Below are 19,777 nucleotides of genomic sequence, written 5' to 3' on the forward strand. Positions count from 1 at the left end.
TCGTGGTGGCGGCGCAGCTGCGCCGAGAAGGTCTCTTCGCCGAGAAGGTCTCCTGGTCCACCCTTACCTGGACGATTGGTTAATTCGGGCAAAGTCCGAGGATCAGTGTCGGATGGCGGTAGCCAGGGCCCTCCACCTTCTGCAGTCCCTAGGATGGGTGGTCAACTATAGCAAGAGTCATCTGACACCCACGCGGACCTTGGAATATCTGGGAGCTCTTTTCGACACGAAGCAGGGCACGATGTTCCTGTCACACGAACGGAGGTGCAAACTGCAAGCTCAAGTACGTCGCTTATTGTCTCTCCGCTAACCGCGGGTCTGCGACTACCTTACGGTCCTAGGGTCTATGGCTTCAACGCTGGCACTGGTTCCCTGGGCATTCGCTCATCTGCGTCCATTACAGTCATCCTTACTATCCCGCTGGAAGCCGGTCTCTGAGGAATTCCATCTACCGCTTCCACTCAAGGGACACGCGAGGTCCAGCCTGCTCTGCCTGGGGAGCTCGGTCCAAGGCCTATGGCCCGTGTCGCAAGCCCAGTGGTCTATCAATCGCCTAGAGCCCAGAGCGCGCCTAGAGACCAGAGCGGTCCGTCTGGCCCTGCAAGCCTTTCTGCCGTTGCTGCGGGGGAAGGCAGTTCGAGTGCTGTCGGACAATGCGACCACAGGGGCATACATCAAACGCCAGGGCGGACCAAGGAGCCCCCAGGTGGTGGAGGAGACTCAGCGCTTGATGGCCTGGTCGGAGCTACATCTCAGCAACATAGCAGCGTCTCACATTGCGGCAGTCGACAACGTGCAGGCGGATTTTCTCAGCCGTCATCGTCTGGATCCCGGAGTGTGGGAGTTGGGGGACGAAGCTTTCTGCTCATTTGCAAAACGTGGGGGGTGCCCCACATGGATCTGATGGCCACGTGGCACAACGCGAAGGCCCCGCGATTTTACAATCGATGTCGAGAACGGGGGGCAGAAGGCGTCGATGAGTTGGTGCCTCCCTGGCCGACGGATGTGCTGCTCTACGTGTTTCCCCCGTGGCCGATGATCGGCATGATTCTACGGCGCATAGAATTGCACCCGGCCGAGGTAGTCTTAGTGGCACCGGAGTGGCCGCGCCGGCCGTGGTTTGCAGACCTCGCCCAGCTGGCGGTAACGGCGCCCCTTCGGTTTCACGGTATGGCGGGCCTGCTCCATCAGGGCCCCGTCTGGCATATGTCCGTGTCTGGGTGGTCTTTGAGGACTGGTGCGTGCAGCGTGGGGTGGTCTCCACTTCGGCTTCCGTCTCCGACATTCTGGCGTTCCTCCAGGCTGGTCGCCTGGCGTGCAGTTCCCTTCGGGTTCAAGTGGCAGTGCTCGGTTGTTTGCAGGGTTCAAGTGGCAGCGCTCGGTTGTTTTCGGGGTACGGTCCGTGGTACGTCCCTAGCGCTCCACCCGGACTTTGCTCGCTTCCTCCGGGGTGCCAAACGCCTTCGTCCTCCCTTGCGTCTTCCTTGTCCGGCTTGGGACCTCAACTGGGTTCTTGTCCGGCTTGGAACCTCATCTGGGTTCTCTCCTCCCTATGCACGGCGCATATTGAGCTTTGAAACGCGCGACTCTTAAGGACCTCACTCTTCACACGGCGTTCTTGGTAGCGATCGCCTCGGCGCGGCGTGTTTCCGAGTTGCAGGCCCGGTCCTGTAGTGAACCCCTTTTTTTGCGTATTTCCGATTCCGGAGTTTCTTTGCGCACAGTTCCTTCCTTCCTACCGAAAGTGGTGTCGTCTTGTCGTATGAATCAATCGGTGGAACTGCCCGCTTTGGCGGCCAGGGAGTTCTCTGTTCCAGAAGCGAGAGAATTGCGGACGCTTGACGTGCGGAGGTCCCTCCTCCGATATCTGGAGGTCAGTAATCCGTTTCGGGTCACAGATCATCTGTTTGTCCTGTTCTCTGGTCCTAAGTAAGGGGCCGCAGCGTCTCGCACAACGATCGCCCGGTGGCTTAAGGAGGCCATTGCTTCAGCGGTGGCTTAAGGAGGCCATTGCTTCGGCGTACTGGGTGCGGGGAAAACCGCTTCCCGTGGGCCGGAGGGCTCACTCGACTCGTGCGCAGGCGGCACCTTGAGCGGAGGCTTCTCCGGTATTGCCTCAAGAGATTTGCGGGGCGGCTACCTGGAAGTCGTTGTATACCTTTATCAGGCAGTTCGGGGGATGTCCGGGCTACCGATCCCGGAGGATCTGGAGAGAGGGTACTCCGAGCGGGACTCTCTGCTTCCCACCCTCGGTAATTTAGCTCTGGTACATCCCAGGTGTCCTGGACTGATCCTGGTACGTACAGGGAAAGGAAAATTAGTTTCTTACCTGATAATTTTCGTTCCTGTAGTACCAAGGATCAGTCCAGGATCCCGCCCGCAGTGCTACGCTGAAGTAATGGAGAGTCCGCTCTTTGTTCTGAATTCTTCTGTTCCGCTTGTTTAACTCTCTTGGTTGGAGAGTCTGTTTCCAGGAGGGGTGTTTTCCCCGTTCTATTAGCGGTTTCTAGCTAGTTTAGTTCTCTGGTTGTGTTCTACTTTGACATTACGTATGACTGAGGGGCTGTGACTGGCACAGGGGCATATATGCTCCGCCCACAAGTTTTAGTCTGTCTCCATCTACTGGTGCGGAGTCACAACCCAGGTGTCCTGGACTGATCCTTGGTACTACAGGAACGAAAATTATCAGGTAAGAAACTAATTTTCCTTTGTGCAGGATAAACAGTGTTTTTCCATCTGAAGCATATTAAAAGCTTCCATTCCTGCTGCTCTCTGACTGCTTACTTTGGATCTTTTGGAGTCCTGTGATTGGCCCCAGCATGAGGCCTCAGGTCTTCTGAGAGAGCAGGAATTAGGGGATCATTTGAAAAGTTCTGTTGACTTTTTATGTTTTGCAGTTGGTATATATTATATTCTAAAGGACTTTTTTTGGTTGCCTGTACATAAAATTCCTAACTCTGGAATGCCTTCTGCACTGGTTTTTCTGAACAAGGCAGGCTGTAGCCTTGGTTGGATCAGTAAAATTGGTACTATGCTTCAGGGTGTGGCTCATGAAAGCAGTGCCTCTTGGAAGCACCTCCCTGGGCCGTTATTCTGTGGTTGGAGTGGGAAATACTTGGTTGACTGGGTGTATTGGGTATAATGTAAACATTTTTGTTTTTGTACAGATGTCATCAGCATTGAGAAGACTGGCGAGCATTTCCGTCTGGTGTATGACACCAAGGGGCGCTTTGCAGTTCACCGCATCACTGCTGAAGAGGCTAAGGTGAGGATATCTAATTTTATAAAGATCATTCACATCTGAGATATACACAGCCACGAGGTTGTCATGTAATGCTGATAGAGGGACCTCACTGAGTTCACTTCTGAGCTTTTCTTCAAAACCAATTAAGCCATGAATCAGATGATAAGAGGCTGGTGGATGAGCTCTGCTGTCTTAAGTCATCCACTTGATAGGTATCTGGTCAAGTATTTATATTATTGCGAATGCCAGTTTCCCCTTCTCACAAAATATGTAAGTGTGTAAACCATTCTCCAGTGAAATGCAGCTGACAGGTTGCATTATAAATCCTAAAGTCTGGGAAGTTGAGCCCACCAACCTCTTTACAGCAGATCAATTTGCCATAACTATAACTAATTCATGTTCATTTACCATGCCGAAGAAAAGATTTGAGTGAAGACAGGTCATGTCGAAAGCCAACAGGGAAGCATTTCTGGTTTGTATAGAATCTTAGGGATAATCACCATTTTCCTAGCGTGTAGCCACATGGACTCAGGACCAATGGGTATTGTGCTCTTCTGCTAGCAGATGGGAGACGGAGTCAGATTTCAAAGCTGACGTCACTCTAGATATACCCCTGCAGTAACCTCAGCTCCTCAGTATCTCTCTGTCTCCTAGCAGATGCGGATACTATCCCACACATAGAATAGTGTTAAGAATTATAGCAAAGAAGAAACAAAATTTACCTTCAGGAAGATCGAGCCCTGCTCTCCTGTGGTGATACCTAAGGGTCCCTCCCCCAGTCGAGAATTCCTGAGGTGATTTCTGATATCCCTCAGAGGTGTGCCTTGGTCTGGTAGCCGGTTCCCGGCGTGGTCCTAGCCCCCAGTGTGGTTGAAAGGTGCCCGGAATACCCAGCATCTTCAGAGTCTGGGAAACAAGGGCTGGTAATTCATCCGTGTGGAAGAAGGTCCAAGTAGCCACACTGGCCTGCTTCAGAGCCGAAGTGGACACTATCCTGCTATCAACCCATCCGGATTTGTCCCGCTTCCTGAAAGGGGTTAAACAACTCTGACCATCCCTAAAGTGACCGGAGCCTGTGTAGAATCTCAATCTAGTATTAGACTTCCTAGCTGGGGCTTCCTTCAGACCAACACGTGGTTTGTCACTACGCCTCTTAACATTGACGATGGCATTCCTGATGGCAATATGTTCAGCTCGTCGCATCTCTGAACTACAGGCACTATCCTGTCGGGAACCGTTCCTTAGGCTCACGCCTGGAACCATACAACTGTGCTGCTACTGCAACCAGACCCAGAAGCAATAAAACAAAAAAAAAAAAGTTTTTTGATAGTGTAGGTCCTTGATCTCTGCTGGGTTTAGACCAGTATATCCCATGTCTAACAACATATTATGGTAGTGTAGAGCAGTCCTTGGCTTCAGGGAGGCATGCCAGAGGACAGAAAACCAGCTGGATTCTGGCTTTCAACAGAAAAACACATTTGTGCTTTACATAAACAGAAAGCTAGCAAATGCCTGCTTACCTCAGTAGTGCTACATCAAAAGTCAGACATTCAAATATACAGGATTCTGGCCTATACCTAGGCCTCCTTGTTCCTTCCTGAGCCTGGGTTCTTATTCATCTCTCCAGGGAAATGCCCTGTGGGCTTAATTTGCACGCTGACAGGCCGATACAGTATTGTTTGCTCGGCCAAGCGCACCCTTTAGCATGTGATGGTATGCATGTTTTCCATGCGCGTCTATTACCCCTTATACAGTAAAGGGTTTAGCATGTCGAAAACATGCGGCCAACACCCCCCCCCCCCCCCCGAAAACTAATAGCGCGCATCACACGCAAATGCATGTTGATGAGGCTATTAGTTAGTCCCCGGGATACTGAAAAGAAAATGTGCAGCCAAGCTGGCAGACGTTAATTTCTGAACAACCCGGAATCCTAGTGACATTAAGTCGGAGGAACCAAAAATTAAAAAAAAAATAAAAATCTGCCCGCCAGTCAGCGGTTAACAAAATGGATGCTCAATTTTACTGGCGACCGTTTTCCTAACCCGTGCCTGTCAGTGGGTTCAGAAACCGATGCCAGTAAAATTGAGTGTCGGTTGTCCGGACCCGCTGACAGCCACCCCTACCGCTAATAAGGAGGCGCTAGGGATGCGCTGTTCCTAGCGCCTCCTTATTAGCGCGACCCTCATTCAAATACTGAATCGTGCGCCCAGGAGAGGTGGCTGGGTGTGCGTCGGGGATAGCAGGTGCTCAACACAGAGCGCCTGCTTTTCCACGTTTCTTTCTGTGTCGGCCTGTAGGTATCTAAGGTAGACCAAACCATATAGCTAGTCCCGTTCTGGGGTCCTTGTCTATACATCCCTTCACACTTGACCACCTACTAATGAAAACCTGTGGCCAATTCCTCTTTAATGATTGCTACTGATGCTGAAGTTGGTCATGTGCCTGAAAAAAAAATTGATCAGCTTACGTTTCTGTGATCACCCGTGGCCTCTGAATTTCTTAACACATGCTTGGATATGTATAGTTTATATAAAGAATATTTGTTTTGACTGAGTATTCCCTCCCAATGGAGGGTCTAAGGGAAAGAAGTTTGATTATTTTATTCCATGGGCTGGAATTTGTGTTAATGCTATGTTTTATCTTATGGTTTTATTATGTGGTTTATATTTGAAACAATTGTAGTTTCTTGTTATGTTTATGATTTTATTGCATTTGACTAGTTTGTTACACTTTTGAATTTCCTTGTTCATTGGCTGGAGCAGGGAACAAGTGATAAAGATGTGAAATAAATAAACTAATAGAGCTGGGTATATGTCTACTTGTTGTGTCTGTTTTCTACAGTACAAGCTGTGTAAAGTGAGGAAAATTTTAATTGGCACCAAGGGAATTCCACACTTGGTGACTCATGATGCCCGCACTATCCGTTACCCAGATCCACTCATCAAGGTGAACGATACTGTCCAGATTGATCTGGAGACTGGAAAGATCACAGATTCCATCAAGTTTGACACAGGTATGTTCCCTAGAGTAAGAATTCTGGTGGTTCTTGTGTCTTAAATCAGCATTGACTGTGTTGAAACCTGAAAGACTGACCTCAAAAAGCAGTAGTGCTGCTCCTTTATTTACCTGAGAACTCTAGCCCTTATAGATACATGTATTTAGTAAATTTCCATCTACACACACTCTCGCACAAAGGCCTTGATCCGGGCGGAATATCTCTGTATACAACTCAGGCTTTTTGAGTGTCTATTTTCAGCACACCCTGTTAGTGGATTAGGTCTGTTGGCTCAGGTTTGAAAGTTCATCAGACAGCGTATTACGTTACACAGACAAATCTATTTGTAAAGTCACAGGATAAAAGACAAAAACATATTTCAAATTTTTGTTAATCACTTCTACTAAGACACACCCTCGGTTTGCTGCAAACACTGCGGCAGAATTTGCCTCTTGCTGTGGAACTGTGGGAAAAAGCACTGTTGGCCCCAGCCCCCCTGCCTCACAACTACTACTAGCGGAAGATGCACGATACTGTCCCACAGCCACTATCCCTGCTGCTCTCTTCTCCTTAGTACTGTTGTAGCCCAGTAACTTAACGCTCTTATGCGGTACTGAGACTGGGTCTGTTTTTACTACGAAGTATGCTCAGCGCTGTTCAGTTCTGACTTACTAAATAAAGCCACATAGTGACAAGGACAGGTCAGTACTGATGACTATTGCAGCACTACTATTATGAACTAATTTCTATAATGCTACTAGTATATGCAGTGCTGTACAGATGCTCATAATGAGAGAGTTTTTGGAGACAAGACTTCAGAAAGTGTGCATATTATAGAAAACATGGTTAAAATTGGCATGAATGTGATCAGGGAGAGCCAGGATTTAAGATTTAAAAGCAGCCTCAAAAAGGTGTTTTTTAAAATTAGGTATGAATATGGCCAGAGGCAGCATGATGCACCAGCTCAGGAAGGCTATTCCAGGCATTTACATGGGAGGGGTATATGGGATGGTAAGAGGAGACGTAATGAGGGTAAACAGTTTGCAGGATTGACAAAAGCTGTTTAAGGGTGGTGGTGAGACATGGAGGAAGAAAGGAAAGGTCATTGTTGGGAGAGAAAGGGAGGAGATAAATGTGGAGAAAGGAGCTATGAGAGACTTCAAGGGAGAAGGCAGGTGGGAGGGAGCTCAGCAGAAGAGGCAAGAAGAGAAATACCATTAAGAGTGGTAGGTTCAGGCAGGATTTAAGTGGATAGGTGTAAGAGAAAAGTTAAGAATAGCAAGGAAAATTAAAAAAAAAAAAAAAAGCTGGGGGGAGGGGGTGAAAAGTTACATTGAGGAAGGAAAGCGGTTATATGGACACATGCAAAAAAGGCTTGAAAACCTTAATTCCTAAATGAGTATCTGATAAAATTGGTATTTTCCTAGCATTTAGCCAGATGGACTCAGGACCAATGGGTTATGCTCCTCTGCCAGCAGATGGAATGTTTCTAAATAAATAAATAAATAAAATGGAGACGGAGTCAAGATTTCAAAGCTGACGTCACCCAGTATCTTTCTGTCTTCTAGCAGATGTGGACAGTTTCCCCCTATCGGGAACACAATACTCCTTAGAATCGAAGAAATGTTTCCTCTAAATTGGAGAATATCGAGCCCCACTCTCCTGCGTGATACCTAATGGTCCCTGCCCCAGTTGAGAATTCCTGAGGCGATTTCTGAGATCTCTCAGAGGAGCCTTGGTGGTCTGGTAGCCGGTTCTCGGCGTGGACTTGCTGCGGAAGCAGTGGAAAAGCAACGGGTGCAGAAAGCAGAGCGTGGCGGTGATGGTCTGTGCCCTCTCACCCTGCAGCCGGAGACGGTCTCTGGACTCAGCCAGTAAGCACTGCACTCAGGTAAGCAAGGAAAAACTCCGACGATCCAGAGACAAGGAAGGGCTTCGGTAAGTCTTTCCTCTGGTCTCCTTGCTTGGCGAGCCATACCGATGGTGTCCCTGCTCCCACCGTGACAAGGGAAGGGAGTTTCTGAGCGGGTTGAGCAGCCACCCGATGGGCTAGGCCCTGCTGCAGGTTCGGTGGGCACTCCACGTGGTAGGTGCCATCTTCCCCACCGTCTGTCAGTACGTGCAGTGCAGGCCCGCCCTGTTGTGCGCCTACTAAGTGCATAGGTGTGCGCTTGGTGGCCATCATGCACGGAGGTACTCGCGTTCAGGGACACCTAAAGCACCTGTGTGCCTTTCGCGCCAGGAGGGGTGCGCCTTCCTGCGTTCCTAGCTTTCCTAACGTGTAGCCAGATGGACTCAGGACCAGTGGGTTATGTGCTCTTCTGCTAGCAGATGGGAGACTGAGTCAGATTTCAAAGCTGATGTCACTCTAGATATACCCCTGCAGTGACATTAGCTCTTCTGTATCTCTCCGTCTCCTAGCAAATGCAGACACAATCCCACACACTTGCACAGTGTTAGGAAAATTACAGCAAAGAAGAAAAAATGTTTACCTTAAAGAAGATCGAGTCCCGCTCTCCTGCAGTGATACCTAAGGGTCCCTCCCCCAGTTGAGAATTACTGAGGTGATTTTCGATATCCCTCAGAGGTGTGCCTGTGTCCGGTTCCCGGCATGGGCTTAGCCTCCAGAGTGGCTGAAAGGCAGCGGGTGTACAACAGAGTGCGGTGGTGAAGGTAAAACCCTCTCTCCCCGCAGCTGGAGACTATCCCGGCACGCGATTGGTAAGCGCCGAGACCAGGTAAGCAGAAAACTTTAAATTAAGGGCTCCAGTCTGGGGCTTGGATTGCCGTACAGATTCCGTTTTTTCTTCCGGCGAGGTAAAAAGGGAACAACAATTGGGTTGCGCAGCCTTGCTTGGGCTAGGCCCCGATCCAGTGCAGGGGTCCAGACATGTGGAGACCTTCGGGGCCACCATCTTACATGTGGGGGGGCGTTGGCACCATCTTCTCTTTTCAACCGGCGATACACGCGAGGCAGGCCGGACGGCCGATGCACCCAAATTGCGCATCCAATATACACGCGCACAGCTGCGCGCAAAACCGCGCTCGTAACTACACGCGCGCACAGTGCTCGCGCATAACTGCCCGCATATTGAAGCGCATTACCTGTGCATCTATATACAGAGGCAATGGCACCAGCATCCAAGAAGCTCAGAAGGCATTCTCTTTGCACAGCCTGCCACATCAGAGCCGCGCAGCCTGAGCTAGTCCTGTCTGTGCCATCATTGCGAAGAGCCCAAGGGGTACCAAAGCCTGGTCCCTCACAGTCTGAGGATGGGTCCAGAACTATTACTTACAATAGCACCCCAGATCTATGTAACTCCGAAATGGCATCTCCACAAGAGGACATTTCAGGGGCTCCTGCTCCAACTCCCTCTGGGGCTAACATGGACCCAGGAGCCTTCTCCTGGTTAGAATTTTTCCGGGGACTGCAAGCCTTGGTTCAGGCGCAATCAGCCCCGGCTGCGACCCAGGTCCAACCCCAGCCAGGAGCACCTGACCCTCCTGTCCCTGCTCGGGTGCCATGAGACATGCCTTGCCTCACCAAGAATTTTACTGACAGGGACCCAGACACCTCTGACAATGATGGTGCCTCGCTGGAAGAAGGGGAAATTCTTCCAGGCTTGGAGCCATACAGAACAATGCTTCGCTTCTTCCACAGGGACGAATTACCGGCTCTTGTTTCACAGACCCTGAAGACTCTGGGGATCCCAGGCACGGACCCTATGGCGGAACCAAAGAAGAATCCCATCTTGGTATCCCTTCGTAAGGCCTCGTGCTATTTCCCAATGATGGAAGCCATCCAGGAACTGATTGACCTAGAGTGGGATGCCCCGGAGCAAGCTTTAAAGGAGGTCGGGCCTTGGAAGCCTTGTACCCTCTGGAACCAGCGACCAAGGAAAGCCTGCGTTTCCCGAAAATGGATGCCATGGTCTGCGCCACCTCTAAGCGAACAACCATTCCTGTGGAGGGAGGAGCGGCATTGAAGGATACTCAGGATAGACTATTAGAATCCATCCTTAAGCAAGCATTTAACGCAACAGCTATGACACTGCAGATAGCTTCCTGCTACGTGCTGGTGGCACGTTCCTGCGTGCTCCTATCGAGAGAGGCAGATAATTCCGGACCGTATGCCGGTAAAACGATCGAACCTGCCGCAGCCTTCCTGACAGACGCAAGCTCGGACCTAGTACTTACCTCAGCCAGAGGAGAAGCCTCGGTAGTGGCGGCCAGAAGGCAGTTATGGTTGCGGAATTGGTCGGCAGGCGCGACTTCTAAGGTGAATCTCACAAGAATGCCCTTTAAGGGATCTCTCCTATTCGGAAGCGAATTAGAGAATTTAGCCAGCAAGTGAGGTGAATCCCCAGTGCCTCGGCTACCGGAAGACGGGTAAAAGTTCCCAATGCCCCTCCCCCAAAAGAACTAGGGGCAGAGGCTCCCAATGTTTTCGATCTTACAGAAACTCATTCCATGTACCTCGCCCCTCCAGAAGGTCCCAGCCCTTTCAGAACCGACAAACCAAGAGAGGAACAGGTCCGGGGTTAGGCTTGAACCGTGCTTCCCAATGAGAATGGGCCCACCCATCCACAGGAAGAGGAAATAGGGGGTCTTCTTTCCCTCTCCTACCAACGATGGTTTGAAATCACCCCAGACAAATGGGTACTAAACATCATTCGAGAGGGTTACTCTCTGGAGTTTTGCAGCATCCCTTGGGACAAATTTATGATATCACCGTGCCACTCCCACACCAAGAGTCTGGCAGTGGAATCCACTCTGGCAGTCTGATGACTATAACTCTGGTACCTATGCCTCGGAGAAATACGGGGTATTATTCCTTCTATTTTATCGTTCCCAAGAAGGAAGGATCATTCTGACCCATCTTGGACCTCAAAGTCAACAGTCATCTGCAGGTTCTTCACTTCCACATTGAAACTCTCGCTTCGAAATAATGGCAGTACAACCGGGAGAGTCCCTAACCTCCCTGGACCTCTCCGAAGCCTACCTTCACATCCCAGTCCATCAAGATCGCCATTGTTTTCTACGCTTTGCGGTACTGGGACACCATTACCAGTTCCGAGCGCTACCCTTAGGTCTAGCAACCGCCTCCAGAACATTCTCCAAAATTATGGTGGTCATGGCGGCAACAGCAGGAGCCACTTACTTGGACGACTATTTGATCAGGGAGATGTCTTTGGAAGAGAGATGGCAGGTGACCAGCAGAGTCAGGAACCTACTGCAGGAACTCGGTTGGGTTGTGAACACAGTCAAGAGCAGTCTGCAGCCCTCTCAGTCTCTAGAGTATTTGGGGGCCTGTTTCGACACCAAACAAAACAAAGTCTTCCTCCCTCCCCGGAGGAGAAGGAAGCTGATAGAATAATTAAGACAATTGATGACCAATGCACGCCTCAAGGTATGTGACTATCTGTAAGTCCTCGGGCTCATGGCATCAACCCTGGAGGTCGTTCCGTGGGCAAAGGCTCACATGCGACCACTCCAGTGCTCCTTACTGTCACGCTGGAACCCCCTGTCCCAGGTCTACTCAATTCGCCTCCAACTACCAGGAGAGATACGTTCTCAGCTTCAGTGGTGGCTACAGGAGGACCACCTAAGAAGAGGAGTGAGCCTATCCCCACTGAGCTGGATCGTGCTCACCATGGATGCGAGCCTACGAGGGTGGGGAGCAAGGAAGAGGCGGGATGGAACACAAACCTCCTGGAAGCCCAAGTAGTCAGAATTGCGTGCCTGTGATTCAGCCACAGACTCCAAGTCAAAGCGATTCGAGTAACGTCAGACAACGCTACAACGGTTGCCTACATCATCCACCAGGGAGGAACCAGGAGCTAGCAGGTGTCTCTGGATATAGACACTCTCATGGCATGGGCGGCGGTAAACCTACAAAGGATCTTGGCCTCCACATAGCAGGAAAAGACAACGTCTCAGCAGACTTCCTCAGCAGAGAGAGCTTGGACCCGGGGGAATGGACGCTGTTGACCACAGCTTTCCAACTGATAGTAAATCACTGGGGCCTCCCATCCATGGATCTACTGACCACCTCTCTCAGTGCCCAAGTCCCCAGGTTCTTCAGCTGCAGACGAGAACCACACTCCCAAGGGATCGACGCTCTCATCCAGACCTGGCCAGAGGAAGACTTACTGTACCCCCCCCCCCCCCCCATGGCCACAACTGGGCAAGATAATTCTCAAGATTGAACCACCACAGGGGATTAGTTCTGTTAGTGGCCCTGGATTGACCAAGACGCCCGTGGTACGCAGACATGCGGACTCCTGGCAGGGAGCCCTCTGTGCCCACCTTCACAGGGGGACCTTCTCCAGCAGGGCCCGATTCTTCACGAAGATCCATCTCTATTCTCTCTTACGGTCTGGCCCTTGAGAGGACTCGCCTGAAGAAGCACGTTTACTCGAAGCCCGTGATTGACACCCTGCTCCACACACACAAATTCTCAACATCTCTGGCATACATATGGATCTGGAGAATATTCGAAGCCTTGTGCGAGGACCAGGGGATATTCCCGCGGACGGCCAAGATCCCCATGATTCTGGAGTTTCTACAGGACGATATGAAGAAGGGGTTGTCACTCAACTCCCTCAAGGTCCAAGTAGCAGCCCTCTCCTGTTTCAGAGCCGAAGTGAATGGAATCAATCTATCAGCTAATCCGGACTTGGCCCGTTTCCAGAAAGGGGTTAAGCAACTCCAACCACCACTAAAGTGGCCGGTGCCCCTATCGTACCTCAATCTGGTATTAGACTTCCTAGCAGGGGCTTCCTTCAGAACAATGCGCGGTCTGTCACTATGCCTCTTAACATTGAAGACAGTATTCCTGGTGGCAATATGTTCAGCTCGTCGCATCTCCGAACGACAGGCACTATCCTGTCGGGAACCATTCCGTTCACTCCTGGAACGATACAGCTGCGCACTATCCCCTCCTTCCTACTGAAAATGGTTTCAGAGTTTCATTTGAATCAAGCCACCTCCTTACCATCTCCGGATGAACATAAGGAAGACTCACGCCTTCTTCGCCATCTAAATATTGGCAGACTCCTGGTGCGATACTTGGAAAGATGCAAAACGGATCGCTTGTTCGTTCGTTCTCCACAGCCGGAAGAGTCGAGGAGAAGCGGCCTCGCGGGCGACCATAGCTCGCTGGATCAAGGAAGTAATCAAGGTAGCCTACATAGAGCCAGGAAAGCCCTTACCCCCCCTGCAGGTTAAGGCTCATTCTACTAGGGCCCAGGCAGTATATTGGGCAGAAACCAAGCTGTTGTCGCCCACCGAGGTCTGTCGGGCAGTGACGTGGTTCTCCTTACACACTTTCTTCAGGAAGGGGGTTTCTGAGCAGGTTGAGCGCCCCCCCCCCCCCCCCCCCCCCGATGGGCTTGGCCCTGCTCCAGGTTCGGTGGGCACTCCACGTGGTAGGTGCCATCTTCCCCATCATCCATCCGTATGTGCGGTGCAGGTCAGCCCTGCTGCGTGTGTAGGTGTGCGCTTAGTGACCATCAAGCACGGAGATACTCGTGTCCCGGGACACCTAAAGCGCCTGTGCTCCTTTCGTGCCAGGAGTGGTGCATCTTCCTGCATTCCTAGCACACTCAACTGAACACTTAACAGAGCATGTAACCGAGCGTTCCACGGGGCACTTAGCTGAGTATCTAACTGAGCGCGTAACCGCGGGTAGGCACCCACGCACAACCTGTTGCCCTACTTGCTCGGGTCAGAACAGAACTGTGCGCGCTTGAGCTCAGGCACTATCCAGTTGAATGCACAAGTCGTAAGAACTATGGCTCCGACAGCTAAGAAGCACAAGCGCTTTGTGCTGCCTGCCATATTAGGGCTGCACAGCCTGACTTTGAATCAGTCCTTTGTGTAAGCACTGTGAGGAGACCCGGGGGGGTTTGGACTTTCAAAGCTTCTCCAGGTCCAGCCCTTCCCCATCTGAGGACGGGTCAGCCACGGCCTCCGGTAGCACCCCGGGCCTGATTCACCCCCAGGAGAGGTTGGTTAAACAGTTCCTATCCCAGTTCTCCCTGTGCTAGGTATGGACCTTCAACCTTTTCTTGGCTGGAATTCTTTCAGGGCCTTCAAGCCTTTGTTCAGGCGCAGTCTGCTGCTACCCCTACCCAGTCTGAGCCCCAGATGGGAGGGCCTCATCCCCCCAGCCCTATCAACATACCTTGGGACATGTCTCTTCTCACCAAGGTCATCCCTGACAAAAGGACCCAGACACCACAGACAATGATGGGGATACAGACTCATTGGAAGACAGGGAAATCCCGCCAGGCCTGGAACCTTACCAGACCAGAGATGGCTTGCTGGCCCTTGTCTCCCAGACCCTCAAGACTCTGGGAGTATCTGGTGCGGACTCTGTTGGAACCAAAAAGGAATGCCATCTTGGTGTCTCTACGGAAATCCTCTTACTATTTCCTAATGCTGGAAGCCATCCTGGAGTTGATTGACCTGGAGTGGGATGCTCTGGAAGCCAGTTTTAAAGGAGATCAAGCCTTAAAGTCCCTGTGCCCATTGGACCTGGTGGTCGAGGAATGCCTGTGCTTCCCGAAAGTGAAACTATCCCAGTAGAGGGAGGAGCAGCCTTGAAGGATGCACACGACAGGAGGTTGGAGTCCATCCTTAAGCAAGCCTTTGACACGACAGTGATGACACTGCAGATCGCCTCCTGTTGTGCCCTGGTGGCCCGTTCATGTCTGCTTCTCTCGAGAGAGGCTGATAGCTCTGGGGTCCCTACCAGAAAGGCGATGGAACCCGCCACAGGCTTCCTAGTGGATGCAAGCTCTGACCTAGTGCGCACTTCGGCCAGAGGAGTTGCCTCAGTGGTGGCGACCAGAAGACCGCTTTGGCTGTGATACTGGTCAGCGAACACGAACTCTAAAGCAAACCTCACAAAGATGCCCTTTAAGGGATCCCTTCTATTCAGAAGTGAGTTGGAAAAGCTTGCCAGTAAGTGGGGAGAATCTCCGTTGCTTCAGCTACCGGAAGATAAGAAGAAGAGGTCACAAGGCCCCCCTCCCACCCAGGAGAAGTTGGACTAGGGGCTTCCAGTGCTTCCGGCCCTACATAAACCTGCCGTTCCACACTTCTCAAACTTCAGGAAGAAGCCAGCCCTTTTGGAACAGACAACCAAAAAGAGGACCTGGCTCCGGTTCGGCATGAACTGGACAATGAAGGTGTGCCGATCCATCTATGGGATGAGAAAATAGGGGGCCGGCTATCCCTCTTCTAACAGAGGTGGGTCGAGATCACTTTGGACAATTGGGTTCTGGACATCATATGAAAAGGATATGCCCTAGAATATCGCAGCATCCCTCAGGACGCATTCATGATGTCGCCTTGCCACTCCAGCACAAAATACTAGCAATGGAATCCACGCTAGTAAGGCTCCTCAGTTTGAGGGCTATAACCCGCCCACAACCCAGGAAAAAAGGGATGTTGTTCCATCTTCTTTCATCATACCCAAGGAGGAGGGGTCCTTTCACCCCATCCTGGACGTCGAGTGTCAACCGTCATCTGCGGATAACCCACTTCTCCATGGAAACTCTTCGCTCTGTCATAATGGTCTGTTCAACCGGGAGAGTTCGTAACATCCCTAGACATCTGAAGCCATCTTCAAGTTTTTTTTTAATCAAGTCATAATCAAGTTTCCCAAGGCTTGGTCCACAATGGCTTTTGAAGAGAGTCCTGAATGACTGAGGTCACTGCAGGGGTATATGTAGGGTGATGGCTTTGAAACCTGACTCCGTCTCCATCTGCTAGCAAGGGAGCACATAACCCATTGGTCCCAAGTCCATCTGTCTACACTAAGGAAAACGAAATTATCAGGAAAGTAATTTCTCCATTTTTTTTGCCAGATTTACCAAACTTTTCTGTGCAAGTTGTTGGAGAATTTGTTTTCTCTTGCTGCAGAAATGGGATGCTTTTGCTTTTCATTCATTCATTGCATGCCCAGCTAAGGAAAAAGACTGAATATCACCTAATATTATCTAAACTATAAGACAGTCCGCATCCAGTTGTATTTTTGGAAAGTTGATAAATGAGGGTTTGTTAGGGGCAGTTTTTGCGCCATGTAAAGGATATTTTTTTCCTTCGGACTTTGTAATTCCCTCAAACTATAGCACTGCTTTTAGTTGTTGCACTTCAAGTGAAATTGAGGTCCCCGCTTGAGCTTTGCTCCCTTGAAGACTCGTTTTGTCCTAAATGCACCCCTACATAGTTTGCATAGGTACACACACAGGAAGACTGCGTTGCTCCTCTTCAGCCAGCCAATCCAGTTGAGATGCATGCGTATGGAGACGGAGACTAGCTGGTTTGCTGACATCACTCCTTATATGCTCCCGCGCTAACCTCTGTCTCCAGCAGATGGCAGGCACGCACCCCATGCTGTGAGCTTAGGCCTGATAAGGAAGATAGAACTTTGGATGACACCTCCTGAGGTGAAAGTCTTGCACTCCCTTCATTGGATGAGCACAGCCACTGCATCAGGGGGCTTCCAGTTGTTGGAACAGGGTTTTTTTTTCCCAGCTACAGTTGCTGGAATTACCCTTCCCCCCCCTTCCTTCTCCATGCTTTTTCTCTCTGCTTCCACAGACTCTCTCCTCACCTTAAAAAAAAAAAAAAATTTCCTCCTTTCTAAGCCCTGGTTCTGCTTGTTAAAGCTGTTAAAAAAAAAAAAAAAAAAAAAAAAAAAAAAGAAAAGAGAAAGAAGACAGAAAAAGAGTTTGCTGTCTGAGGGACTGAATTTATGTAAATATATATATATATATTCTGCACTTTTATATCTGACTGCAGTCTGAGACAGGAGAAGTAAGGGCAGAAGTGTGGGAAGCGTTCAGTAGTTTGCAGTGCATATGAATCATGCTGTCAGGTACTGAGAGGATGAAGCCTCTGTAAATCTTGTGAGGAGGAGGACTTTTTTAAAATTATTGTTTCCCTTATTGCTATGGTTTGTTTAATGATTCTACTCTTCTGTGATGCATAATAGTTTAATTTGAAACACATAAAAAATAAGAGATGTTTTGTCTGATCACTCACGTGTCTTACACATTCTGCCGGGGGTATGTAAACTTGTGAGCACAACTGTATGCTTATGTAAATTCTGCTTTTCAGCGTGAAACTATAATGAAACAGATTTTTTACTGGTCCATCCTGACTGTTGTTCGAATGACTGCAGGGTTGGCATTCCCCACTATAGATCTGGCCCTTGGAATTGGGCACATGAATAACTTGAGAGTAGTGATGAACCACCAGGAAAGTCTATGATATGGGCTTCCATGCATAACTACATTTTTATTTTTCTGCTGCTCCAGGTAACTTGTGCATGGTGACTGGCGGTGCTAACTTGGGTCGTATTGGTGTGATCACAAACAGGGAGAGGCATCCTGGCTCATTTGATGTCGTCCATGTGAAGGACGCCAATGGCAACAGCTTTGCCACTAGGCTTTCAAACATCTTTGTGATTGGCAAAGTAAGTGTAAGATTAAAAAAAAAATTTTTTTCAGAGAAGCACTTGCCTCAGATTTTGAGCTTGTACCCTTGCTGGCACACTAGAGCAGTATTATATAACACTGTTTGAAAGGTGGCCTCAAAGTGAGACTTTAAACTCTGATCTTAGGCTTTGTGTGGCCAATGTAGGCCATTCTTTTTATGTTTTTAGTAACATCCTGCCAGGGATTTTGGCTCTGGCCTGTCAGTAACTTTGCTAAAGGGAAGTACCATCTTACTACTTTTAAGAAAAAGAAAATTTGTTACTAAAAACGTTCTTGAAAAAATATGTTCAGTGGACCGATGATTAAAAATGTCTGAGTGGTAGACATACAAGTGAAAATCCATAAACTTGGTACACTGCGAAGTGTTATGAATGGTCCAAAGCGTTTAGGAGAAGAAATCTTATTAAAAAATTCCAAAAATATACATACAATTTAATTTTTGGTTTTAAATTGATTTAATAAAATTAATGTTGATACATTGACTGATTAAAATTTCGATACAATGTATTTTCTCCAATATAAACAAGTCGTTGATCGCTGGACAATTTACAAGTTTGATGTTTGTATCTATTTGAATATAGCCAGGTAAGTTTTGTTATCCGGCCCTATGTGGCCAGATAATTTGCTACTTAACCGGAGATCTTTAAAAGATTTCCAGCTAAGTAGCGCTGTCAAGCACTTAAAACAAAAATGAAATAAAAGGGCCAGTGGCTCAATCCCCCCCAACACCAAAAATCACACATGGCCCTATTGGGCCGTGCTTCCTACACCTGCCCCCCAAACCTGTCATAAATCTATAAAAGAGCCTGTGTTTGTAGCTAGGCCCCTGCCCTGGTTTTTGACAATGCTAAAGTTTGGCCTGCCCCCCTCTTCACCCCCAGGCACCTGCAGTGATGAAATGTTGTGGCAGCGCCCCCCCTGCATTCCTTCTACCCCTCCCCATCTGGATATAGTGGCTAAATATGCCAAAATTGTCATTTAGACATAACTTTTGAGTTATCCATCTAAATGGCTTTTGAATATGGACCTCTATCTTTTTTAGGAAGTCCACAAGATTGACTGCCTGCAGCATGCATTGATTTTCTCTCTTTCCCTGCAGGGTAACAAGCCTTGGATCTCTCTGCCCCGAGGAAAGGGTATCCGTCTCACCATTGCTGAAGAGAGAGACAAGAGACTGGCAGCCAAGCAGAGCAGCGGCTGAGTTAGGACTGAACTATGGACAAAAATCCTGTTCTATTTGTGAATTTTAGGCTCTGCCAATAAAGCGGTTCTTTCTGGCATAGCTATGAATTTGAAGTAAATGTGTTGTGTATATTGTCTTCTATTCAGCTACTGAAGCCAGGGAGAGGGGCTGTGCTACTGGATTGAATGTGTAGAAGTGCCACTTGTCACTACGTCAGTTTAGTCATAATTCTGTAAATGCCTTAATCGGTTTCCCTTTATTTGATCTGCAACAACTGAGTCAAAGATGATTTCTAACTCATTCTATAAAAGGCTCCTATTCATACCCAGATCAGTCCAGACTCCTGGATTTTGCATCTCTGCCAGCAGATGGAGACAGAAATTTTCACTGACACTGTACATAGCCCAGTGTGCCACCTGCAGTCCCTCAGTATTTCTTTCTGCAGCAGATGATAGATGGTGTAAAACCTGCAGGAGGGGAGAAAAAATATCAAGGATAGAAGATTGCTGGATCCTCCCAGTGAGTGGTCAGGTCCTGGTGCATCTAACCTCCTACTTAAGAGGTGGACGAGCAGGGATTGGTGACCCCTTTTGTAGCTTGATCCTATAATCTCTGGGGTGGAAATCGGGTGGTCCAGATCACTCATCCGCCCCACAAGGCAGCCTTTGACCCCACCAATAATTCTGCATTTTCAGCTGGAGGAGGAGGGAAGTATATCTTTTATTTCCTATGGAGCTAGGTTGCTTCCAAATTTATAAAGTTGGTTTATAAAAGAAAAAAAAAGAGCCGCAGTTGCCGTGCAGTTTACGGCAGCCGGGCTTGCAGTTACTTGGGCAGCAACC

General features: G+C 49.2%; 1 protein-coding gene across 1 annotated transcript in view; it reads left to right on the top strand.

Moving 5' to 3' along the window:
• RPS4X (ribosomal protein S4 X-linked) overlaps nucleotides 1-19,053 on the top strand; it is a 28,993-nt gene extending 9,940 nt beyond the window's left edge. The window contains exons 4-7 of the mRNA XM_029607532.1: nucleotides 3,168-3,265; nucleotides 6,086-6,257; nucleotides 17,573-17,730; nucleotides 18,852-19,053. Of these exons, the coding sequence (XP_029463392.1) occupies nucleotides 3,168-3,265; nucleotides 6,086-6,257; nucleotides 17,573-17,730; nucleotides 18,852-18,953 (530 nt within the window). The 3' untranslated portion in view covers nucleotides 18,954-19,053. The remainder of the gene's footprint in view (nucleotides 1-3,167; nucleotides 3,266-6,085; nucleotides 6,258-17,572; nucleotides 17,731-18,851) is intronic.
• Nucleotides 19,054-19,777: the final 724 nt, after the last annotated feature.

The sequence above is a fragment of the Rhinatrema bivittatum genome, chromosome 6 (assembly GCF_901001135.1).
Source record: "Rhinatrema bivittatum chromosome 6, aRhiBiv1.1, whole genome shotgun sequence".
In the NCBI taxonomy this organism is placed as follows: Eukaryota; Metazoa; Chordata; class Amphibia; order Gymnophiona; family Rhinatrematidae; genus Rhinatrema; species Rhinatrema bivittatum.